At 39.3% G+C, this 24575-nt stretch overlaps 1 protein-coding gene across 7 annotated transcripts in view; it reads left to right on the forward strand.

The window, feature by feature from the left end:
- BICC1 (BicC family RNA binding protein 1) overlaps positions 1 to 24575 on the forward strand; it is a 335063-nt gene that overhangs the window by 296389 nt on the left and 14099 nt on the right. For 6 of the 7 annotated variants that reach the window (XM_021072799.1, XM_021072800.1, XM_021072797.1 and 3 more), the window contains 4 exons: positions 11321 to 11486; positions 14587 to 14626; positions 15177 to 15331; positions 22010 to 22166. In XM_021072799.1, the coding sequence (XP_020928458.1) occupies positions 11321 to 11486; positions 14587 to 14626; positions 15177 to 15331; positions 22010 to 22166 (518 nt within the window). The remainder of the gene's footprint in view (positions 1 to 11320; positions 11487 to 14586; positions 14627 to 15176; positions 15332 to 22009; positions 22167 to 24575) is intronic. The other variant, XM_021072798.1, reaches the window with a different exon arrangement.

The raw sequence follows: 24575 nt of genomic DNA on the forward strand, positions 1-24575 counted from the left end.
AGATGGAGTCATTTTTTTTTTAAGCCAACCATGTTTCAACTTGCCCAGAAATGTTAATTCGGTTATAGCACATGGTGTTGGCCACAGCACAGACCCCTCCTTGCTCAGCTAAAAGATAATGAAAGGCTATTGTCTTATCAAGAACAACTTTGGCCAGAGAGCCTAAAGGAATTTTTTTGAGCAGCTACTGTGTCTCAGTACTAGATCCTACAGTCAAGAGTTAAGGAGAGGTTCCTCATCATAGTTTCGTTTACATTTACTCATAACCCTGGGAGTAGAGCTCTGCCATCTGTGAATTCTGAATCATGAAAGCTGCCTGCTAAGTCTTTGCTAACTGCCATATAAATTCAGGGGGTTGTCCAATGAAGCATCTCAGTTTGTTTGTAAATAGTTAGGGACACAGATCGCCTAAGAAGCATTGCCCAGTTATGCGCCAGCCATCTAGGCATCCATACGCCCAAGGAGAATGATAACCAACACAGACAAAGATAAATGCTATAGGGACATAGACCACTTCCACTAAACAAAACAGATCCACAGGACCACTGTTCATGGATTCATTTGCAGGGATTGTTTCATTTTCCTGTTCAGGCTGTGAGCCAGTTAAGTTTTCAGTACATTTGGGAAGTAAATCTCCTAACCTGAAACAGAAAGTTCTAAATTACTGAGGTTACTCCCTTAGTCATGGCCTGAGATACAGATGTTGGCATTATCTTTCCAGGTCGTTGCCAGAGTAAAGGGAGGAAAGGGTTTCATGTTTAGTTTAAGTATTAAGTGTTGATCTGGGATCTTAGGAGGAAGCAGTTCCTGGGTCTGCCAGGAACTGACCCTCCTTTCTTGCCTGGTAAGGACCCTATAAGCAGAGTACCAGGCCAGTTTTTTTAAGGAGCATTATTAGCTTTATAAAGTCCAACCTTATTTTCTTAAAGCTGTCAGATCATATCTGAGTGTGCACATCTCTTTCACATATGACGTTTCAGTGAAAGCTTTGGTTTTATAGCTCGTGTTTCTAATTGTGTCCTGTTACAAGAACAGATTCTTATTGACCTTATGCAAATAACTATCTATATTGCCATGAAAAGAATACTCAAGAATTTCCAAATTCTGGAGGGATCGAGTAGGGAGAAAAGTAATTGTTTCATCCTTGCTTACAAAGATATGCTTTTAGCAAATTACTGTTAAGTCATCAATAACTTAAGGAAAAAGGTTCCCTTAAATCTGGAAAAACAAAACATAAAGGAACCAGTGGTTTTTCAACACCTCCATAAAAAAAAAAATTAAAAAATTATAATCATCCTCTTCCTCAGTTAATTCAGTCCCAGTTAGTTGATACTTGTTCTTCTTGAATCCAGTTCATTTTCATGACCTTGATGTTATCAGAAATGTGCCCTTGTTAAAAATCCTTTCCATGAATCTCCTTGGAAATGAAGCACTTTTGTAGGTACACTTTTGCAGAAGCATCTGAATAATACAATAACTCTCTGTAAATAACAAAGACTTAAAAATGCCCATTGTTAACAGTCTGATGAGATTTCATTTGATAAAGAAATATTGTTATTTCTGTGATATACAACAGTTTAATGTTAATTATGACTGATAACATTCTACAAGGCCCATATCACATTTCTAGGAATTTCACACAACTTCCCGAACACTTACATATCTATGCAAATACAACATAAGTAAGGCTTAATATTGGGAGTTCCAGTGTGGCTCAGTGGGTTAAGGATCCAGTGCTGTCACTGCAGTGGCTTGGGCTCTGTTGTGGTGTGGGTTCAATCCCCGACCCACAATTTCTGTATCCTGCAGTGCACCCAAAGAAAAGAAGGCTTAATATTACTTTTATTTGAGAGTGCTTCCCATGTAATTTAACATATCAAAGAAGTCTAATTAGTTCAACCTCTCTCCTTTTATAAGGAGAGGAAACAAATCTTTTGAGATATCAAAGGGGCCCTCTGGAAAATCTCAAAGTTGGTTTGAGGTCAAAAAGACTTCATTTAGAATTTGATTTGGGGGAAGTTTTTCAGAAATATCAAAAGGTTTCAAAGCATTTGATCAAACAGAATCATAGTTAAACAATACTTTTTTATCTTTTTTTTTAATTTCCCCAATACATTATTTTTGAGAAAAAAAAAACAAAAAACAATACTTAGTTGTCCATTTAACCAAAGTGACAATTAAGACTGTGCAGGCAAATATAGAGAGTTAAATAGTTCTTACAGAGAATTATTTTGGTAAAGTACACAATATTTGCTTTCTAGGCAGACTACTTAAAGAAAAATCTTTTACAACCCCTTCTTAAGAGCAGACCAATAATCCAAAATCACTAGTTCTTTTAACAGAAAGACAATCCATTCTACTTTTGCACCGCTGTACTTTTTTCTTCTTCTTCTTTTGTACCTGCAGCATATGGAAGTTCCTGGGCTAGGGGTCAAATCAGAGCTGCAGCTGCAGCTGCAGCCTATGCCACAGCTATGGCAACACCAGATCCAGGCCACTTTGTGACCTATGCTGCAGCTTACAGCAATGCTGGATCTTTAACCCACCGAGCCAGGCAAGGGATTAAACCCACATCCTCTCCTTACAGAGACATCAGATCCTTAACTTGCTGAGCCACAATGTGAACTCCTGTACCAGTGTACTTTGGTATTAAAACTCATTTTTTCTACTTTAATAAATTCATTCCAATTTTAGCCTGCAAGAAAAAATACATAAAATTGCTTTCCCAAGATTCCTTTTCCACAAATCTTCTACAATTTGGTCATATTTTTCCCCTCTTTCCTATTCTGAAATAATACCACTTCAGGTCAAAAAGTTTCTTTTTTATCAACAAAAATTCCTTTTCATTTCTGATTTCTTCTTTTATGGAAAACACACACCCTACTCTCCTTGCATGTGGAAATGTTTCCTCATTACTTCTAGTAGCTTTAATTACATATATATAAAACATTTATTTAATACATATATTTAATTAACCTCCCCAAATCTTAATTTTTAGAGAAAAGAAATAAACAATTGTGAACTTTTGTGGTTTGACAAATTAATATTTCTTATAAATTTTAGAAACATATTGCCTTTTCATAGTAAATTTCTCAATGTGGCACAAACGTATTTACTAATATACCCAAATATCTTTAGTTTGTGAAAAAATAAAAAGGCTGAAAGTGATAAATCTGTTTTCATTAATTAATGTTTTAGTATTTTATCGTATTTGGAAATGATCTGGATATTCCATGAATATCCATCATTTATTTTAATTTAGCAAAACTTTAAGGTTTTAGGTTATCAAAAAAATTTTAGAGAAAATGTTTTAAAAGTTTGCTGAAAAACTTTTATCCAATTTATACCTATAGTAATCTCCCTTTATCTGTGGGGACTATGTTCCAAGATCCCCAGTGGATGCCTAAAACTGTGGATGGTTCTAAATCCTGTAAATACTATGTTTTTTCCTATACATATATACCTACAATAAATTTTAATTTATAAATTAGGTATAGTTAGAGATTAACAACAACAACTAATTGTGAATATGGTCTATCTATCTATATATATATATGTATATATATAGAGAGAGTTTTTTTTTTTTTTTTTTTTTTTTTGCTTTTTAGGGCCATGCTCACGGCATATGAAGGTTCCCAGGCTAGGGGTCTAATTGGAGTCACAGCTGCCAGCCTATACCACAGCCACAGCAACGCAGGAGCCACATCTGCGACCTACACCACACTCCTGGCAATACCAGATCCTTACCCATTGAGCAAGGCCAGAGATCGAACCCACAACCTCATGGTTCCTAGTCGGATTTGTTTCCGCTGCGCCCCAATGGGAACTCCTTTTGCCAAGTATCTTATTGTACTGTACTGACCTGTCTTCTTGTAATGATGTGAGATGATAAAATGCCTATGTGCTGAGATGAAGTGAGGCGAGTGATTAAGGCATTGTGATGTAGTGTTAGGCTGCTGTTACATCAGACGGAGGATCATTGAGCCAATATTGATGTTGATGGTTAGGGAATCCCAGGTTAGAGTAGGGTGAGGTGACAAGAAATTTCATCACACTGCTCTGAACAGCAAACAATTTAAACCTCATGACTTGTTTATTTCTGGAATTTTTCATTTAATATTTTCAGACAGATTAACCCTGTATAACTGGAAAGTAAAACTACAGATAAGGGGGACTACTGGATTCAGTTTACTTGTTTTACTTAATCTTTTTAAGCCACTTAAATAGAGCTCTTTTACAAATTAATTTTGGCAATACCATTCAGAGGTGGAAAATTCAGTACGCTGCATGACAAACACAGACACACATAGACAGTCATAAATAGGGACCTTTTGGGTTCCATTTTTAAATTACTGCTGTGAATCAGGTACAATAAAACAAAATTTCACTAGTTATTAAAAAAGGTTGGATTTAAGTTGTTTTCTGGTAGATGGAATAAGTTGTTTATCCGCTCAAATGGCTAAACTTTTTAGTATATTTGTGAAGATACTTAAAATTTTTTTGTCCACCAGAGTTTCAGATGACCTTTCTCTTTTGTTCATCATCTGATGAGACTTACCTCCCTGAAGTTTGTAGAACATTTATATCTCAGAGGTAAAGGGAAAGAATGCAAGTTCTTAAAAGGACTTTTGCTTCCTAAGTCCAGAATTTCCACAATACTTTTGAGATAAATAGGGGAGGTTTTAGGATTGGTTAAAGAAATAGGTGGACTTTGAACTGCTCTAGAGCAGCAAGTTCCTAGTTTTGCAAAAATTTGTAAGATAAGGACAGTTCTCACTTCCTCAGAGAATTGGGTTGCAGCCTAAACGACATTATAGTTTGAGCCATCTACATGATCCTTAATTTTTTTTTTCTTTTAAATATTAGAAGATTCTAAGATGGAGATCAGAAGACTTCTGTGTTCTGGATTTAGAGCTCTTCGCCTTTGGAATGTTTTAGTAAATCCTTTCACTAAAGGCTTTAGAGGGTTTTTCTTTCCCTCCAGGTACTAAGTATTTGTATTTTGGCTTAAGGGAAGAGGCCTAGAAAAAAAAAAAATCCCCTTCAGGTCTGAATATCAGCTTCAAGTTTTTTGTTTGTTTGTTTGTTTTGCTTTTTTAGGGCTGCAGCCAAGGCATATGGAGGTTCCCAGGCTAGGGGTCCAATCAGAGCTACAGTTGCCCGCCTACACCACAGCCACAGCAACACTAGATCCAAGCCACATCTGCGAACTACACCATAGTTCACAACAACACGGGATCCTTAACCCACTAAGTGAGGCCAGGGATTGAACCTGCAACCTCATGGTTCCTAGTCAGATTCGTTTCCGCTGAGCCACGATGGGAACTCCTAGCTTCCAGTTTGTTTCACCAACTTTTGACTACAGAGCTACTTAAAAAACATCTTCTAAACTACCTTGTCAGTTTTCATTAGGGACAAACAGTAAATATTTCTTCAGTATCGAACAACCCCTTGTATTTAAAAGGTATTCCCAAAGAGGGTACAAAAAATATTTTATTTTCTTCTCTTTCTTGGGAACTACAGACAGAGGTCCAGGGAGCTGACTCTGGTAAGAATTTTCCCCCTTAGTTGGCTTCTGCTATTTTTCCCAGGAACCCACCTACAGGTTCCAAGTGGGGTTTAAAACAGAGGGTGTAGGAGTTCCCGGTGTGGCACAGTGGGTTAAGAATCCAACAGCAGTGATTCTGATCATTGTGGAGATGTGGGTTCAATCCCAGGCCTGCTGCAGGTGGGTTAAAGGATCTTACATTACTGCAGATGTGGTGTAGGTCACAGCTGTGGCTTGGGTTCAGTCCTGGCCTGGGGAACTTTCATATGCTTCAGGTGTAGCCGTTAAAAAAATAATAAAATAAAATAAAATAGACGGTATACCTCCAGTGTCTACCAGAATCTGGCAGGTTTTTTTTTGGTCTTCTTGCTATTTCTTTGGGCTGCTCCCGCGGCATATGGAGGTTCCCAGGCTAGGGGTCAAATCGGAGCTGTAGCTGCCAGCCTACACCAGAGCCACAGCAACGTGGGATCCGAGCCGCTTCTGCACCTACACCACAGCTCCATGGCAACGCCGGATCGTTAACCCACTGAGCAAGGGCAGGGACCGAACCTGCAACCTCATGGTTCCTAGTCGGATTCGTTAACCACTGCGCCACGACGGGAGCTCCTGGCAGGTTTTTTCATTAATTTTAATTTAGTTTCCCTTAGCTATTTAAGGGAATAATGTAGCAATTTACTAAACAATCCCTCAGAATCTCATCCACTCTGGGAGGGACCTGTAGAGGGGCCCTCCTTTGAAGGTAGATTTGAGGGTATCTATTAAGACCACTGACTTGGTGGGCTTTTGTTTCTGGTCCTGTTATCTCTTCAGAGTAGAAAGACACTTCAGACCGGATTTCTAGAATGAGCACGCAAAAAAGGATAGAGGGGAGCAATGCTAGTAGTTAGTTACACCAGTTTTATGGTCTCTTGTTTTGGGTACTTTCTGTGTCTTTAATTTTTCATTGGCCTGTTTGTAATGAATCTTTCAATGAAGCTATTTTGGAATTTTGAAGCCTTTTTTTTTTTTTTTTTTTTTGGTCCTTTAGGGCTGCACCTGCAGCATATGGAAGTTCCAGGCTAGTGGTTGAATCAGAGCTACAGCTGCGGGCCTACGCCACAGCCACAGCAGCACCAGATCTGAGCTGTGTTTGCAATCTACACCACAGCTCATGGCATTGCTGGATCCTTAATCCACTGAGCAGGGTCAAGGATCAAACCCGCACCCTCATGGATACTAGTTGGGTTGGTTACCCCCTGGGACACAATGGAACTCCTGGAATTTTGAAGACTTTTGGAGTCTTCTGTATGCCAATTAAAATAGGCATCCCATTCTTTTTTTTTTTTTTTTTTAAAGTATGGGAACCTTTGCTTCTAAGTGTACTTCTTAAATGATCTTATCTAATTGGAACATTCCTCATAATGGCCATTGTAATTACAGATTGTCTTTAGTAACACTTGGCCATTTTTTTTTTAATATTTGTAGCTTCCAGGACCATAGGTCTTAGATGTGAGATAAGCAGGTGTACCAGATGGTGGAGCACTTAACTCTGAATTTTAAGGATCCATTTATTGCAGCTAAGCCTTTTTGGGTTTTGGGGACCCAGATTAATATCTAAGAAGGATGTTCCATGGGAATGGGGATTGTGTGGTGTTTGACAGTGAATCTTGTGTCTCAGAAGTCTTCTTGAGGTTGGTAGATGATCTAGTGTCAAGCTAAAACCCTGCTCTGTGATAAGCTTATTTGAACACAGGAATCCTTGAGTTAGGTTGAGAGTATTTTGATCACCTTTTAAGTGTTCCACCTATGCCTTTGCCCACCCATTTTTGCAGTGTTTTGGCATCTGAGATTCCTCTTAGTGGTAGCTTTTATTCACACAAAATAAGAGAAACACATGCATCTTACTGGCAGTAACCAAAGGATGTTTCTGTGTCTCAGCCAATTGGTGGCCCTGTGGATACAACCACCAATTCCTGCCATGGGACCTTGGCCTGGGTAAAGGATAGACCCAGCAGACCTCAAGAAGTGGAGACTGAGGATAAGGGCTCCACAAATATGGGGAACTAATAGTTCCTACATGGATCATGGGACAGAATCAAGGCCTGGGGTTTTCCACCGTTTAGTTGATCATTGTGGTCTGAAATAAAGGCTGGGGGCTTGAGCTCTAGGCAGAAGAGTCTGCTAGCTCCAGCTGACCTGCCCTGTATTGGAAAGCCAATTAGATTGGGAGCTCTACTGAAAGAGAGCAGAGCTCAGAACTGAGAGGAACTTACCTGTGGCCCTCAGAAACAGTAAGAGAGACAGAACTCAAAAGGATTTGCAGGTGCCACACCTGGGTTTCTCATCCTTAGAGTTGTTAGACATCTCCATCAGTCCTATTGAAACCATACATGTCAGATTGAGACTGTAACCCATGGGCTGGGACTCCAACCCAGTTAAAACTCAGATTGGAACTTGAACCCACACAGTGGGACTCTAACCCAACCAAGGCTCATATTGGGACTTGAACTCATGGGCTAGGACTCAAACCCAGCCAAAACCCAGACTGAGACTTGAATCCACTGTTTTGTAATTACAGTCACACACCTGGTCCCAAGACTTATTGAAGTTCATGTTTTTTATGTCTTAGTAAAAAAGGAATTCAGCAAGAGGCAAAGTGATAGGTAAGAAGTAGATTTATTTAGAGATGGACAAAGTGTGGGCTGTCTCAAAAGGTGGGAGAGCATCCCTGGGAGAAACACACTCCACAGACAGAGTGTGGGCCATCTCAGAAGGTGAGAGGTGAGAGGGCAAGAGGCCCAGAATTTTGGGGTGGTTAGTTTTTATGAGCTGGGAAATTTCATAGGCTAATGAGTGGGAGTATTATTCCAACTATTTCTGGAAGGGGTGGGGGTTTCCAGGAACTGGGCCACTGCCTACTTTTTGGCCAGTTGGCCTCAGAGCTGTTCTGGTGCCTGTGAGCATGTCATTCAGCTAATGTGTTACAATCCTGAGCATGTAATGAAACTCAAGGTCCACTGGAAGTCAAATTATATGCCATGAGACCTAGTTGGTTCTAACCAGTTTTTGTCATATCCTCAAGGGTAATGTCATTCTGTTAAGGGTTGTGTCTTGCCCCCTTCCTTCCTATTTCACTATTACTGCTATCAAATCTGTTAAAACTCAAAATTCAGCTGAGTAAGCTTAAAGGTCAAATTTGCTTTATTCAACAATTCATGTGTCGCCATCATCCCATCTAGCAAATAGAAAGGAGTTCCAAAATGCTGCAGAGAAGTAAATGTGTTTAAAGACAGTCATCAAGAAAAGAAAGGATTATTTCAGCCAAGGTCACCTTCCTTTGGGAGAAGGCAGGGGTCTATCTGGTAGATTACCTCACTAGTGTTGACCAAGAAATTCCAGACCAGCTGGTTAAGATTACAGTCCTAGGAGAGGCTGAAACTGCAGTTAGGTTAATTATAAAGTCCTGGTTTGCTTATGTGGGGTTTAGCATAAGTGACTCCATTTTGGGCCTGCTGTCTCTTTTTTCATACCTTTAAATCTTCTCTGTTGTACCTCCCTCTCCTTTAGCTGGTTGGGTTTCCATCTGGGTCCTCTAAACTATCATTTCTGCTCTTCAGTAATCAGCAGGGCAATTTTTACTGTCTTTTGCTGTTAAAAATTTTCTTAGTGTGGGGAGTTCCCATTGTGGCTCAGTGGAAATAGACCCAACTAGTATCCATGAGGATGGAGATTAAATCCTTGGCCTCACTGAGCGAGTTAAGGATCCGGCATTGCCGTGAGCTGTAGTGTAGGTCACAGACACAGTTTGGATCCTGCATTGCTGTGGTGGTGGCGTAGGCCAGTAGCTACAGCTCCGATTCATTGCCTAGCCTGGGAACTTCCATAGGCCGCAGGTGCAGCCTTAAAAAAGAAGAAAAGAAAAGAAAAAGAGAAGTAAGAGCAATTTTCTTAGTGTGACTTCTCCTTCATTTGACTTTGAATTTCTAACTTAAACTATGACTCCCTTGTTCCAAGGTAGTTAATTGTTCACTTTGGTAGTAAATACTTGGCAGTATCATGATTTTGCTTATTACAAGTCACAGGGTGTATTAATACACATGTTATATTAAATATAATTCTCCCTTACCATAGCACCATTAACACATTTGTTATCCTTACTCTATTTTCTTTTTCCCATTTATTTTAGTTTTTCAAATAGGCAGTCTATCCATGATTTAAAAAAGCAAAACAGTGGAGTGATTCTACATTAAAAGGTTTTGTTCCCATCCATTTCATCCATCTAATTTCCTCTATTGTCTTACATGTCCTTACAGAATAAACTGTCTTTTGGCAAATATATATATATATATATATACGTATATATATATATATGTATATTTTTTTTTTTTTTTTTTTTTTAGTAAAAAATTTTTCTTATTGAAGTTTTTCACAATGTTGAGTTAATAACATATTCCTAATTCCTCTTTTTCTTAGTAAAATCTGTTTTGCTTTTATAAAGTCTTTGATTAATTATCATTGTTCCCATTTTGTCCAAATCTGCTTTATATGTGCTTTTCTTGACATGGTACTGATACACTAAATTAATGTTATTTATTATAGGCTAGAGAAATGATTTTGTTTCCTTCTATATTGATGCATTTGAAGTACACACCTATTCCTTTCATCATTAAATGTGTTCACTAAATGTGTTCTGAACTTATTATCTCTTATCTAAATTGAGTTGCAGCCTCCAGAATGGTCTCCCTGCTTCCAATTTCATCAATCCTTTATTTTGTTCCAGTAATTATTGTTACACTCTGGCTTTAAAACCATCAATGGTCTGCATTGCATGCTTCCCTTCCTTTGCTCTTGCTGTTCCCTGTGAGTTGCTGTTTCTTGGCCTTTTGAAGTGGTGAACCTGCAGAAGCCCTTTAAATTCCAGGTCACATGCCTGTGTGACGCCTCTGAACTCTTGTCAGACAAACAAAGTTCTTGGCTCCTCCTCTTGTGTTCCAATAGCCTTTCTAAATTCCTCTGAATTCCCCTGGCACAACTGAATAGTAAATGATAAAAAGAAGAATGCATCAACAGTACAGCTCTTAGACAAATACTGTTGCTTTTTTCTATTTTACTTGAGCTTAACGTGCAGTTGGAGTTGAACCTGAGGTACATGAATTAATGATAATTCATTTATTGTAATTGATATAATTGTCCCCCATTTTAAAAAGCGCTGTCATGCTCTTTTCCCTGCACTCTGAACAGATGTTAAAGAATATTTATTTATCTGCTACCTTTATCATAGCAGATTTATTGGCAATAGCATGTATATTGCACACAGATGAATTGGCTCATCTGCATGCCTTCAGATTTACTCAGTCTGTTTAGATGTGTAAACATGGGTCAGTGATACTCCTTGATGTATACAAAGTAGAAATCTTGTCTGTATGTCTCTTTCATAGGTACCATATGCTGTATATCATACATACCATATGTAATGTGTTGTGAATATATATCATGAAATAGTTTTGGCACCATCTCTAGAGTCAGAAAGTCTGGGTTCATTCCCTAGCTCTGTATTTACCAGGGGTGTGACCTTAGACAAGGTACTCCCTTCATCTGAAAAACTGTAATAACACTACTGCCTGTCCCATGGCAGTGCTGTGAGGATTAAATGAGATGCTAATGTTAAATGAGATAATACATGTTAATGGCTGACAGTGGTGAACCTACATAGTGAATATGGCACCTAGGAAATGTGTGGTACATCTGTATGGAACAGTGGAGAATTCAATTCCCAACTCTCATTCGCAGCAGTACTGACAGGTTGCTCTCAGATCCTGAACTGAGTGCTGCAGAAAGCCCTTTGGCTGACAAGAAGGCTCCAGGGAGTGAGCGTGCTATGGAGAGGGCTGCAGCTGCCCAGCAGAACAGTGAAAGGGCCCGCCTTGCCCCACGGCCATCATATGTCAACATGCAGGTAATGAAAAAAACATGGGAAAGTCTTCCAAACGTCGGGTGCCTGGATTGGGGAACTGGGAATTCAGTGAGCCTTTAGCAGTAGAGCAGAAATTTGGTTTTCCTTCTGCGTGCTAGTCAGAATTAAATTTAAATATATATGGAGTAGTTAGAATTGGTTCTGCTATAAACATTAAAAATGAAATGTAGGATTTAGTTTAAGTGAGAAGAATTCTTTAAAATATAATGTTAATTTTTTTAATATATTTTTTTTATTTTCCCACTGTACAGCAAGGGGGTCAGGTTAAAATATAATGTTAAAATGACATAACATGATCTGTGTCACTGTGTCTTATGCAAATGATATTTTTCATCTGTTGCTTAAAAAATTTAGACAGTTGTGAGAGCTGTTATTTCTAAACATTACTGCCTCATGACATAGTCTTGGATAAATAGATATAATATTTTTCTATCTGTGAAATGGATATGATAAATTTGGTGTCTTTTAGACAATTGTAAAAATAATGTGAAACTTTAGTTTTTTGAAAGTAGGTGCTAAGTATTATTGATGATTATGTTGGTTCACAGATTCTTATGATTATTTTAAACAATTTCCTCACAGGGATTTTCTCTGTATCCATTTTCAAAGTATTAGGCTAATTACTCAGACTATTTAATCATGAAATTCAGAAATCTGATTTTCATATAGTATGAAAGATAAGGGTTTTGTACTTTTAGAGATGCCTGTAAACATTTGATTTCAGTAACAGAGCTACTGGGTAAATTTTCCTGCTTCATAGTAAGAGATTTATCATCCCACCCCCACCTCCAAAAAAGAGACAAACGTCACAAAATCCTAGAAATAAAGAAGTTGTTAGAGGAGTTCTAACAGTCATGCACTGGGTTAAGAATCCAACTGCAGCGGCTTGGGTCACTGCAGAGGTTTGATCCTTGGCCTGGCGCAGTGGGTTAAGGACCCAGTGTTGCCAGAGGTAGGTGTAGGTTGCGGCTGTGGCTCAGCTTTGATCCCTGGCCCAGGAACTTACATATGTTGCAGGTGCAGCCAAAAATAAAGAAAAAAAAGTGGTTGTCAGAGATATGTCAAAGAAACTAATTCATGGACCTAAACTATACTTCCACAATTCCAATAAAAACTGCAGTACAGACCTTCTTGTCTGTTCTTATAATCCTTTGCATTTGAATATTTTCATGAGTTTTTAGATGAATGCTTTTACAAAAGCCATGGCCTTTTTTTTTTTTTAAATAAAGTGCAAAGTTTAAAAAGGAAGACATTTATTATGTTTTCTCTGGTGGATTTTCAGTTACTATCAATTAAAGTTCTCTTATTTAAGAAATGTCAAATTCCTTTATGATCCCTTTATGGTTTTCATCCATCTTGTGATTCATGTCTTTCCATCAGGTTTATACCTACAGGGAACCATTGTCATGTTCCTTTCTTTTAGGATGGATGAGAATGTTCTTGGTGATAGAGTTTGAACTTAAGTAGATGTATTTATCCCATTGGTGAAGAGATAACTCTTAAAAGCACTAAGAAGTCAATGATATTATACATGAAATATTGAAAATATCCCTGATTCCTTAAGCTAAAGATGATCTCTGTCTCCTGATGGTTCTTGGACTTTTGAATCTCCAACTGTCTTTCACATTTACCTCACTTTCTAATTTTGTGGTTATTTCTTTTATGCATCCCTGCTAAGATGTATGTGCTTTGAGGGTATAGGTAATTTTTGATTCATTGTTGCATTCATCCACAAAGTGCAACACAGTCTCTGTAACAGGAAGGCATTCAATAAACATTTATTGAACAAGTGAATTTAGAATCTCCCCACATCTTGCCCTTGACTTTAGTCAGTAAAAGTTCATTTTAACTCCAGAGCCCTTCTAGATCTAGGATTTCAAAAACATTATCAAACTGTGTGAGCTAAAAACTGACTCTTCCAATTTTCTGCCATGTTCTTTCTAGTTTGTCTAGGCCAGCCCATTTTCTTCTATGAATTTATCCCAATCATTTGTAGCATATTTCACTTTCCAAAGTATCCTATTTCCGACCATAAATTATATAGACACCCTACACATGATCGTATAGTCCTTCTGGGAGAAAGATCAAAAAGAACTCTTGCCCACTGGTTCTTGACCCTCCTGGTAGGCCTTGGAGACATTCTTAAATAAAGTCCAAGCCAGTTCCTAAACTGGGGAGTTGAGAACACTGGGTTAGCATTTGAGATGTAGCCATATCTGTACTACTTTCTTCAAAACAACCTCCGTTGGGTCCTATGTAGACCTGACTGTGTCATAGTCACTTATTCAACATAAATGGGAAGAGTAAATGGTGCCTTCCTAGTTCTGGGCAATAAAAGATAACTAAGTTTTTAAATTTAGATTTATATTTTTGTTTAGGCTTAATTTTAATCTCTCGCTTATGTCATTATAAATTAAGTAGATGTTTGTTATTTATGTCACTTCAAAAGCAAGGACTATGCCAGTTAGGTTAAATAATGTTCATACCACTTCAGTCCATGCTTTACCTAAATGAAATGAAGACGGGATTTTGAGAAACAAAGGAGGCCAGTAATGGAGTCCCTGAAAGCATTTTGATAATGCATTGTTTTGAAACGTAGCAAAAGTATTATTAGGTTATTTACTATTCTTTAACATATATTGTATGCTGTGTTAAGTATTCATAGTAAATAGGAAGTTTGTTTCCTTTTGAAGGAAAATTTCTAATTCTTGTCACTGTCATGACTTAAAGTCAGAAGTGTAATATATTATGTATGTATGTATGTATTTTGGCTGTACCCACAGCATATGGAAGTTCTTGGGCCAGGGATTGAACCTGTGCTACAGCTATCAAATGCCAGGTCTTGAACCTACTGAGCCACAAGGGAACACCAGAAGTAGTATTTTGTTATTCTAATTAATTAGTTTTGAAAATATGTTTTGCTCAGATTACTATAACCTATCACCTTATGGTGCAGAGCTTAGCATGTGTCCCAGCCAGGTTGATGGACTGTAGTCAAAACCTTTGTTCTCTAATCATGGGATATTAGTATGATATTTAGATGGACTGACAATAAAAGTATTTTGTCTCGTTTTATTTTCAGGCATTTGACTATGAACAAAAGAAGCTATTAGCAACCAAAGGTATGTAAAATGTTAATATTCTGTACTTTGATTTTTTTTTCTTAGGGCCACACCCATGGCATATGGAAGTTCCCAGGCTAGTGGTCAAATTGGAGCTACAGCTACTGGCTTACACCATAGCCACAGCAATGCCAGGTCTGAGCAGCATCTGTGATCTACACTGCAGCTCATGGCAATACCGGATCCTTAACCCACCGAGCAGGGCCGAGGATCAAACCTGCGTCCTTATGGATGTTAGCTGGGTTCATTACTGCTGAACTGAGAACTCAGACCTTCATAAAAAGAAACCCAGACTGTTTAGATTCAAGTTGCACAAACTCTGTTGAGATTGAATAGATTAGCATTAGATCCATTAAGAAATAAGGTAATTATTTAAAAATTTACATTACTTTGCAAAGAATGTTTTATGAAGGTATTTTAAGGCATTTGGTGTTAAGAAATAATATTCAGTGATAATTTCTTTACATATATCAAGGAAACAATACTCATCAATATTTAAGAAATACATTAAAAATACCAAGTGTTTTGTTTTATGTTCTGTTTTCCAAAGCTATGTTAAAGAAACCAGTGGTGACAGAGGTCAGAACACCCACAAATACCTGGAGTGGCCTCGGGTTTTCTAAATCCATGCCAGCCGAAACCATCAAGGAGCTGAGAAGGGCCAACCACGTGTCCTATAAGCCCACCATGACAACCACTTTTGAGGTTCGTAGAGTCCCATCCTACCCACTCTTCCTGTCTGATCTCTCAGCAAAAGAGAACAGTCATCTCCCCCCTCCCACTCTGTTTACATAAGGACGAGTCATTCATGGTGATTTGTTTTCATTTCTATTCCTGTAAACCTATTGCTGTGAAATTGATACAGTCTACTATATTATGATCTTTTACGATCAGCTGTGAAGGAGATGGAAATTTGGATAAATGTGTTTTTTGTTAGGGAGAAAGCGTGCTAATGATAGAGCAGGGCTGAGATTAAGCAAAGGACAGATGTAATGTTCCATTAGAAATGGATAAAGATTCCTTTATCCAGGGGTATCACTAGCAAGCCCACCTTAGGGGGAAAGGACACATATTCAACAAAAACAAGTCCTCAGAGTGTATGAGTTAAAAAATTCAGTGTGTTCGCATGTGCCAGGAACACAGCAGGAAGTGTCACAAACAAGAGCTCTGAAATGTTATGTTTCCCAGATGTTTGCTGTGCGGCTCTGGGTGAGACTGGGAAGCTGGCACCCTCCTTGCCTGGAAAAGGGAGCCAGGGCTCCATGCTCATTGGCCAGGCCATATGTGACTCATTCTCCATTTTCAATTGGAGAATGTCAGATTTGGGCTCTGAGCCATTTGCATGTGGAGGAGGAGTTAGAGGGAGCATGCATACAGTACAGGAGTTGGGGGGGCTGTGCTAACCCAAATGGGAATGAAAATGATTAATCCAAGAATCACACTGTTCAACCACAACACTGTAGGCTGAAAAACAAATACCAGTTAAGGGTTTCACAAATGTTAGTCTAATAACTAGCATTTGTAGATTGACCTTCTTTTCTCCACCCATTTTCTTAGTAATAAATTAGACTGTTGATGAAAGGCAAAAGTAAACATGCGATTTCTTTTCTTTGTCTCTTTGAGTAAGTGAAAAAGAAAATACTACTGAAATACTAAAAAGAACAGTCTCCTGTGAATTTCATTGTCAGACTTACAGTAGCCACCTAGCAGGCTGTATTTAATGATTGAAGTTACTGCCAGCAGCTAGGATGTAGGAACCATTATGAAAAATTTGAAGCTCTAGGAGGTACACTCCCCTTTCTGCCATTATAGCTTCAGGAGAAAATACGCATCTCCTTTCATTGCCAGAGACCCTAAAAACTACTGTGTTAATTCTTAGGCTGCCATGGATGTACCTGCACTTGGCCACTTTGCTCACCTTTGCTTTTGGTGGAGTGTTTGGTGGTTGACGGGGTTTTGTGGTTTCAGAGATGAAATACTTTGCTTTGGAAATGCTCGTTAGGTTTCCTTCTACGAGACCAGTAGTATGACAGGTTGAAATGATGATTATTCTAATAATGTAGCTGTCAAGTGCAAAGGCTATGAGGTCTGACAGCCACCACTGACACATGGACAGCCTCGATGAGTGACTTCAGCCCTCTGAGCCCATTTTCTCATGGGAGTTGTTTCGAGGCTGACATCTGAGAGGGCATCCCGTGCTTAGCATGTGTGCAGGAAGTTCTCAGTGATAGCAGCTACTATTATTTCCACTGAAGAACTTTACCCTGAAACCAAGAAACCAACAGCCTGATAAAAAATGTGATAATGTATATAAATGTTTATTGCTGGGACAATTTCTGCATATTCAAACTAGATATGCTTTTTGTATTCAGAGGAATACCTTAGAGTGTTATATGAACACATAAGTTGCTAATAATAACATTAAATCACGTTCATTTTTTGGTGGTTTTTGAGGTACATTTTCATCCATAAGTTAGCTTATTTGATCCCTTAATCTCCCAGTGAAGAAAAGGGGCCCAGATCAGTTAAATGTCTTTCTTTCCTTTTTCTTTCTTTTCTTTCTTTCTTTTCTTTTTTTTTTTTTTTTTTTTTGGTCTTTTTAGAGCCGCATTAGCGGCATATGGAAGTTCCCAGGCTAGGGGTATAATTGAAGCTGTAGCTGGCGGCCTTCACCACAGCCACAGGGATGTCAGATCTGAGCTGCACCTGTGACCTACACCACAGCTCACAGCAACACCGGATTCTTAACCCACTGAGCGAGGCCAGGGATGGAACCCATGTCCTCATGGATATTAGTCAGGGTTGTTACCAATGATCCATGATGGGAACTCCGTTAAGTGTCTTTCCTGAGGTCATCGTAGTGGGTATCAGAGAGAGCTTGAACTTGTTTGGCAAAATTTCTTTTTTTTTCTTTTTTTTATATTACTCAATGAATTTATTACATTTGTAGGTGTACAATGATCATCACAATCCAATTTTATAGGATTTCCATCCCACAACCCCAGTGTATCCCCCCACCCCCCAACCTGTCTCCTTTGGAAACCATAAGTTTTTTAATGTCTGTGAGTCAGAATCTGTTCTGCAAAGAAGTTCAGTTTGTCCTTTTTTTCAGATTCCACATGTCAGTGAAAGCGTTTGATGTTGGTGTCTCATTGTATGACTGACTTCACTTAGCATGATAATTTCTAGGTCCATCCATATACACAATGGAATATTACTCAGCCATTAAAAGGAATGAAATACCGGAGTTTTAGCAACATGGATGGACCTAGAAATTATCAGGCAAAATTTCTTTATCTCCTCTTCCTAATGGTTTAAATTAAGGTACATAGCAAAGGTGATATATAAATGCTTTAGAACCATGTTGCCACACTTGAAAGGACATAAGCACCTGTTTGAAAATGCAGATTCTTCCCCCCTAGATCTCACTCATCAGGGAGGGACCCAGCAGGAATTAGTAATCTGAGTTGTCAGCAAAGGCCTAGTCTTCTGCTGATGCAGGCATCCTTCTGGAAACATTGCTCTACAGCGATGTAACACTGAGGGGAATGATACAGAAACGACGTCAGAACCTGAGAGGCTCTTCTGCTTGTCCAAGGATTTTCCATGGGCAGGAATATGTGGGTCCTGACTCAGTGGCTGAACCCTGTCCTTTGGCTGTCTTGGGCCAGCTTTTTCTACCTTCCTGGCTAATGTCTTAACAACTCAGTCACATTGAAAGGGGGGGAGGGGAGAGGATGTGACTGTGACAGCTCAATCAGCGCAAGGATATTCACCATGTAACCTGCTTTTAGTCACAGCCCCTTATTTTATTTTATTTTTTGGCTTTTTAGGGCTGCACCCATGGCATATGGAGGTTCCCAAGCTAGGGGTCAAATCGGAGCTGTTGCTGCTGGCCTATACCAGAGCCACAGCAACACCAGATCCAAGACGTGTCTGCGACCCACACCACAGCTCACGGCAACGCTGGATCCTTAACCCACTGAGTGAGGCCAAGGATCAGACCTGCATCCTCATGGATACTAGTCTGATTTGTTTCTGCTGAACCATGATGGGAACTCCTATAGCCCCTTTAAACACTGCTGATGAAGAGATATAACCGAACTTTCTTTGGCATGGGGTTCTAGATTCTCCCTGGTGTAGGACTTGAACTTTTCTTCATGCATCCCAAATCCACTGAAAGGGGTGAAAGGCCCCTTTCATAGCATGATCCTGTATTCTGAAGCAGTTGCTATCTGCATGTGTGTTCCTTTTTTATTCCACTATAGCTCAGAGGGATTAATGACTGGGCAATTAGTGAGGATTGCTTCTTTGGGCTGGAACATAGGGACAGGGTGGGTTTGAAAAGGACCTGGGGGAAAGTGGAGAGAACTTAAAATTTTTTATTAAAAGATTGACCATATCTCTGCTGTAGTACTATTTTTAAATTACAGGATAGCAGCTAGAAACACTTTTTCCTTATTCTTTTTCAAAGAAAAACAAAACCAAATAGACAAGTAGAAGGCTGCTCTAGAAAAGCACGTTTAGCCAGTAGGTCCTGATGGGTATGAACTATTTGATGTGTGGGGGAATGAGGCACATGAGTTCCCTGCTCTAGGAAGCTTCCTTTTAAGGCAAGAAATTGATGTTCTGAGCACCTTGTTCAATTACTGAGAAACCAGATTTGAGCAGTTGTTTCCAGTTTAAGGCAGTTTTGAGAAATGAACCTTTCCAAAGGACTCCTTTAGATAAGAGGCAGGTAGCTTGAGGCTTATTTTTGTTTTCTTCAAGACTCAAAAGCATGACCCTATCCACTTGATGATATAATGGGACACCATAGGTCAAGCAAAAGTATGCTTTGACCTGCAACATTTCTGTCACATCAGCAGAACTTCAAAAGGTTTTGGATTTTCCTTTTCTTTTCGCCACTCTTAAAGGTATTTGGAATGGTTACATATTCTCTGGAGCAAAATAAAACCTGCATTGGGAATCAAAATAAGGTTTTTAATTCCCCCAGCACTAAGAGCAATGAGGTGGTCTGGTTATTGTAGATCTTAAAAATCTGAGCATGGAGGTGAAATGCTCTTTGTGATACTTTAGTTAGTAGATAACGAACCAGTAGATATCACAAGATGATGTTTACCTGATGTTTTTAGAAAACATTGTGTTTAGCCAGATCTGACTAGCTGTGTGAATTAAGTCAGCTTAGATCTTACTTGAATGGGTTTTTACACTCAAAAAGAGTTTATATGCAAAGTTTTAAAATATACATAATGATCTCATGAATGCTTCTGGTAATTTCCAATTTTGAGCATGTTCTTTTTTCCCTTGCTGCATGGGGATTTATCTGGTTGAAGTATAATGTTAAAGATGGTTTTAATTTTTAAAAAGCCATTTTTGGGGTCTCTGGAGCCTTCCTTTCCCTGTATCCCTTCCCAAAAGTCATCCCTTAGATGTAAGAAAAGGTATCTATGAGACCCAGCAATTCTGCAAATATTTATTGTTAAGCATCTCTGTATTTTAGACACAATTCTAGGCACTAGAGATACAATGCTTGATACATTTTAAACTTTTAACTTTTTAAAATTAAAGCGTAGTTGATTTGCAATGTTGCATCAATTTCTGCTGTATAGAAAAGTGACTCAGGCACACATACAAATATGTAATGCTTCACGAATTTGCATGTCATCCTTGCTCAGGGGCCATGCTAATCTTCTCTGTATTGTTCCAGTTTTATTATATGTGCTGCGGAAGTGAGCACTTGAATACAGATTCTCACTTCCATATATAGAGCTTTCTTTTTGGTGGGTAAAGTATAAAACAAGGAAACAAGAAGGCATTAAGTAATAAAAGTCCCTGATAAATATGAAACAGAGGTTGCATTACATTGGGTAGCCTTAGCTGGCCTTAATGAGCAGATGACATTTAAGCTGAGACCTAGGTGGCAGGAAAGGGCCAGCCTTGTAAAGATCTAGCAAGAGTATTAGGCCTGAGAAGCAGTTGGCATTATCATCTTGAAGCCAGAACAAACTGGTAAGTTCATGGGGGAGCAGAAGGTGGGTAGGATGGTGGAGCACTGAAGACAAGGTTGGAGAGAGAGGCAGAAACTCAATTATGGAGCATCTCAGCCCATGGTAAAGTACTGGAAAAGCCTTATAAGACTTTATACAAGGGCATGATTTGTTCTAATCTTAGTTAAAAAAAAAAATCAACCTAGGAGTTCCCATTGTGGCTCAGCAGAAACAAATCTGACTAGCATCCATGAGAACTTGGGTTATGGTTATGCTGCTGCGGGATTGAATTGAGTGTGTTTAGTGATATGAACAGTGTTTCTTGATATTACCCAGTCAACATAAAACTTTTCCAAGCAAGGAATCTTAACTTTAATACTGTAGATGTAGTACAAAGTTTGGTATCTGTACTTCAGGGATTAAATAAATGATAAAGAGTGAATAAATGCTAGTGAAGACTTTGAGATCTTTTAAATTGCTATTTTTGGGAGTTACCGTCGTGGCATAGTGGTTAACGAATCCGACTAGGAACCATGAGGTTGTGGGTTCGGTCCCTGGCCTTACTCAGTGGGTTAAGGATCCAGCGTTGCCATGAGCTGTGGTGTAGGTTGCAGACGCGGCTCGGATCCCGCGTTGCTGTGGCTCTGGCATAGGCTGGCAGCTGTAGCTCCGATTAGACCCCTAGCCTGGGAACCTCCATATGCAGTGTGAGCAGCCCAAGAAATGGCAAAAAGACCAAAAAAAAAAAAAAAAGCTATTTTTTTTATTGTTGTTGATTTGGGGGAATTAAAAAAGGTGCATTTTTCCAGATGCTTGTACTCTGTTGGAGAGCCCATGTGCTTATTTTCGGGAAGAATAACACAGGGAAGATACCAGAGTCCCCTCTACCTTTCTACTCTGTGAGCCTGGGAGCTCAGTTCCTGTCAAAGCAATGGGTGTAGCTTTGCTGCTTCCCCACCGGTCCTTTTGTGATACAAGGCAGAGAACCTCTGCCCCACCAGATGGAGGATTGCCTTGTGGTCCCCAAATAGGAAACCAGCACCCACTCCTCTACATCTTAGAGGAGTGAATCTTTATACTGGGGGTTCCCAGAACTCCTCTGGGCACCCTAGTCATGAAGGGAAAACACTTCACTGTGTGTATTACCACGTGTCCTTGGTGGCTGGTGGACAAAGGCTAGAGACAGTACCACAGCTCCTTCTTGAGGATTAGCATTTGTGGGTAACTGCAGTGGCCAGCAATCGAAAGAAATGACAGTAGTCTAATATGGATTCTTTTCTCCTCTGACCTCAGGGAAAGAAATGACAGTGGTCTAATGTGGATTCTTTTCTCCTCTGACCTCAGGAAACCTACCTTATTAAACGTTTCCTTATCTGGCTTTGACTGTTTACAGGGCTCATCCATGTCCCTCTCGAGGTCCAACAGTCGTGAGCACCTAGGAAGTGGAAGCGAATCTGATAACTGGAGAGATCGAAATGGAATAGGACCCGCAAGTCATAGTGAATTTGCAGCGTCTATTGGCAGCCCCAAGCGTAAACAGAACAAATCAAGTGAGCTTTGACTTTTAGTCACACTTTTAGACGTTATTAGCTTGGAATTTGTTTATTTGGTTTTGGGCGTTGTTCAAGAATAAACTCTGGACTCCGTGGCTTCAACTGTTTTGTGTTACTCACATGCCACCTCCTCTGAGAAGCCTTCCCTATTTTTCCCAGTGAAGCAGGCCATGTGGTTCTCTGCTTTCACTGCATTCTGTATATGCTTTCACTCTAGCAGTTGTTGTACTGAAGTACAGTTACTTACTTACATACCTGTCTGTTCCGATAGAATTTGAGCCTCACAAGCCAGGGACTATATTCATTCAGTAAACACTTATTTAGTGCCCACGTGCTAAGCATTGCTTTAGGCTCTGCCTTCTTTCTTCTTTTATTGAAATATAGTTAGCATACAATATTAAGTTAGTTTTAGGTGTACTACCTAGTGATTTTATATTTGCAGACATTATGAAATGATTACTACAATAAGTCTAGTAACCATTTGTTCCTGTATAGCTATTATAATATTATTAACCATATTATTAACCATATTCCCTATGCTGTGTGTTACATTCTTGTGGCTTTATTTCAATTTTGGCTGCCCTTCAGTATATGGAGTTCCCAGGCCAGAGATCAGATCCGAGCCATAGTTGCAACCTAAACCACAGCTGCAGCAATGCTGGATCCTTAACTCACTGTGCTGGGCCAGGGATTGAACCCATGACCCAAGGCTCCCAAGACACCGCTGATCCCATTGTGCCATAGCGGGAATTCCTGGCTTATTTTTTATAACTAGAGGTTTGGACCTCTTAATCCCACTCATCTATTTCATCCCTCCCTGACCTTCTCTCTGGCAGCCACCCATTTGTTCTCTGTATCTATGTGTCTGTTTTCACTTTGTTTTTATGGATTCCATATATAAGTGAGATCATACAGCATTTGCTTTTGTCTGACTTATTTCACTTCGTACAGTATCCTTTATATCCATCCTTGATATTGCACATGGTAAGATTTCATTCCCTTTTATGACTGAGTAGTATTCCACTGTGTGTGTGTGTGTGTGGTGTGTGTGTGTGGTGTGTGTATCCCACCTTTTCTTTATCCATTCATCTGTCAGTGGACACTTAAGTTGCTTTCATATCTTGATTATTGTATATAATGCTGTAGTGAACATAGAGATGCATATATCCTTCTGAATTAGTGTTTGTGTTTTCTTTGGGTAAATCCCCAGAAGCGAAATTGCTGGATATGGCAGTTCCATTTTTTATTTTTTGAGGAACCTCCACACTGTTTTCTAGAGTGTCTGCACCAAATTACAGTGCCACTACCAATAGGCTATGGCTTATTTCTTAATTTGTTATTTTTTCCCAGATGTCTAATAGTGTCTGACACCTGCTAAGTGCTCAGTTAATGTTTGTGGAATGAATATGTGAATGAGTCATGCACACACAAACATCAGCATGATGAGGAAAAGGCAGGGAAGTAGAGGAATTGAGCAGAATGCAATCAAGTTAGTATCTTGGACACTAGAAGAAAGTCTGCCCAGTCACCTTTAGCTACCAAAGGTGAGGAGCAGGAGTTTTCACATTTGACAAAATGTAGCTAAATGACATGAAGAGGAACAAGTTTAAAGCCTCAGCTTCGAACAAATATTAAGACTCAGCATGAGTCCAGTGGTAGTGTCTGTAGCAATCCTCACACATCTGTGTAAGTAGGTGAACAGACATGGCTCAACATAGTAATCACAAGAGATGCCCTGAATGCCTTTTTCAGGGTTTTGGACAAATTTGGCATCCTGAAACACATTTCTTGGAGTATTTGAAGACTACTTGGAGAGGGGCACTCTAAGTGAGTGTAGTAAACACTCAGTAACAGTTGTTACCATCAATCAAGTGGGCTGTGTTGTCAAGAGCCTCAGACTTGAAAAGGCCAATCATGGTGCCGGCCAAGTCTAAATAAGAAAGGACAATCAACTCTTTCTTCCCAAGTGTGCTGTCAGTATAGCCTGGAGTCTTCCTGTTAGTCCTGAGCTAGATCTTCCACCACTGGCAAGTGGATGGAGCTGAAGGCAGGCTGTTGCCAGCTGCACATCTCGGGGTAGGAATGATCCTCGTTTTATATTCCAACACAAACCAGCTCTGTGCCTCTCTTCTGTATTCTGTCTCCTTTCCCTTCACTTAACGCTGGATAATTAAAATTGACAGTGCAGTTAGCTGCATTGAAATTCAGAATTAGGGTTAAGATAGGGGAATCATTAATTAATAAAAAAGATGATTAGAGAAGCACTGTTCTTTGGCCTTTATCAGATATTTTAAGATAGTAAAGAGAATTTATGTCCTATAAGTAGTTAAGATGAAAGGAAATGTTAAAAAAAATTGGAGTTCCCATCATGGCGCAGTGGTTAATGAATCCGACTAGGAACCATGA

This window comes from Sus scrofa, chromosome 14, assembly GCF_000003025.6.
Source record: "Sus scrofa isolate TJ Tabasco breed Duroc chromosome 14, Sscrofa11.1, whole genome shotgun sequence".
Classification (NCBI taxonomy): Eukaryota; Metazoa; Chordata; class Mammalia; order Artiodactyla; family Suidae; genus Sus; species Sus scrofa.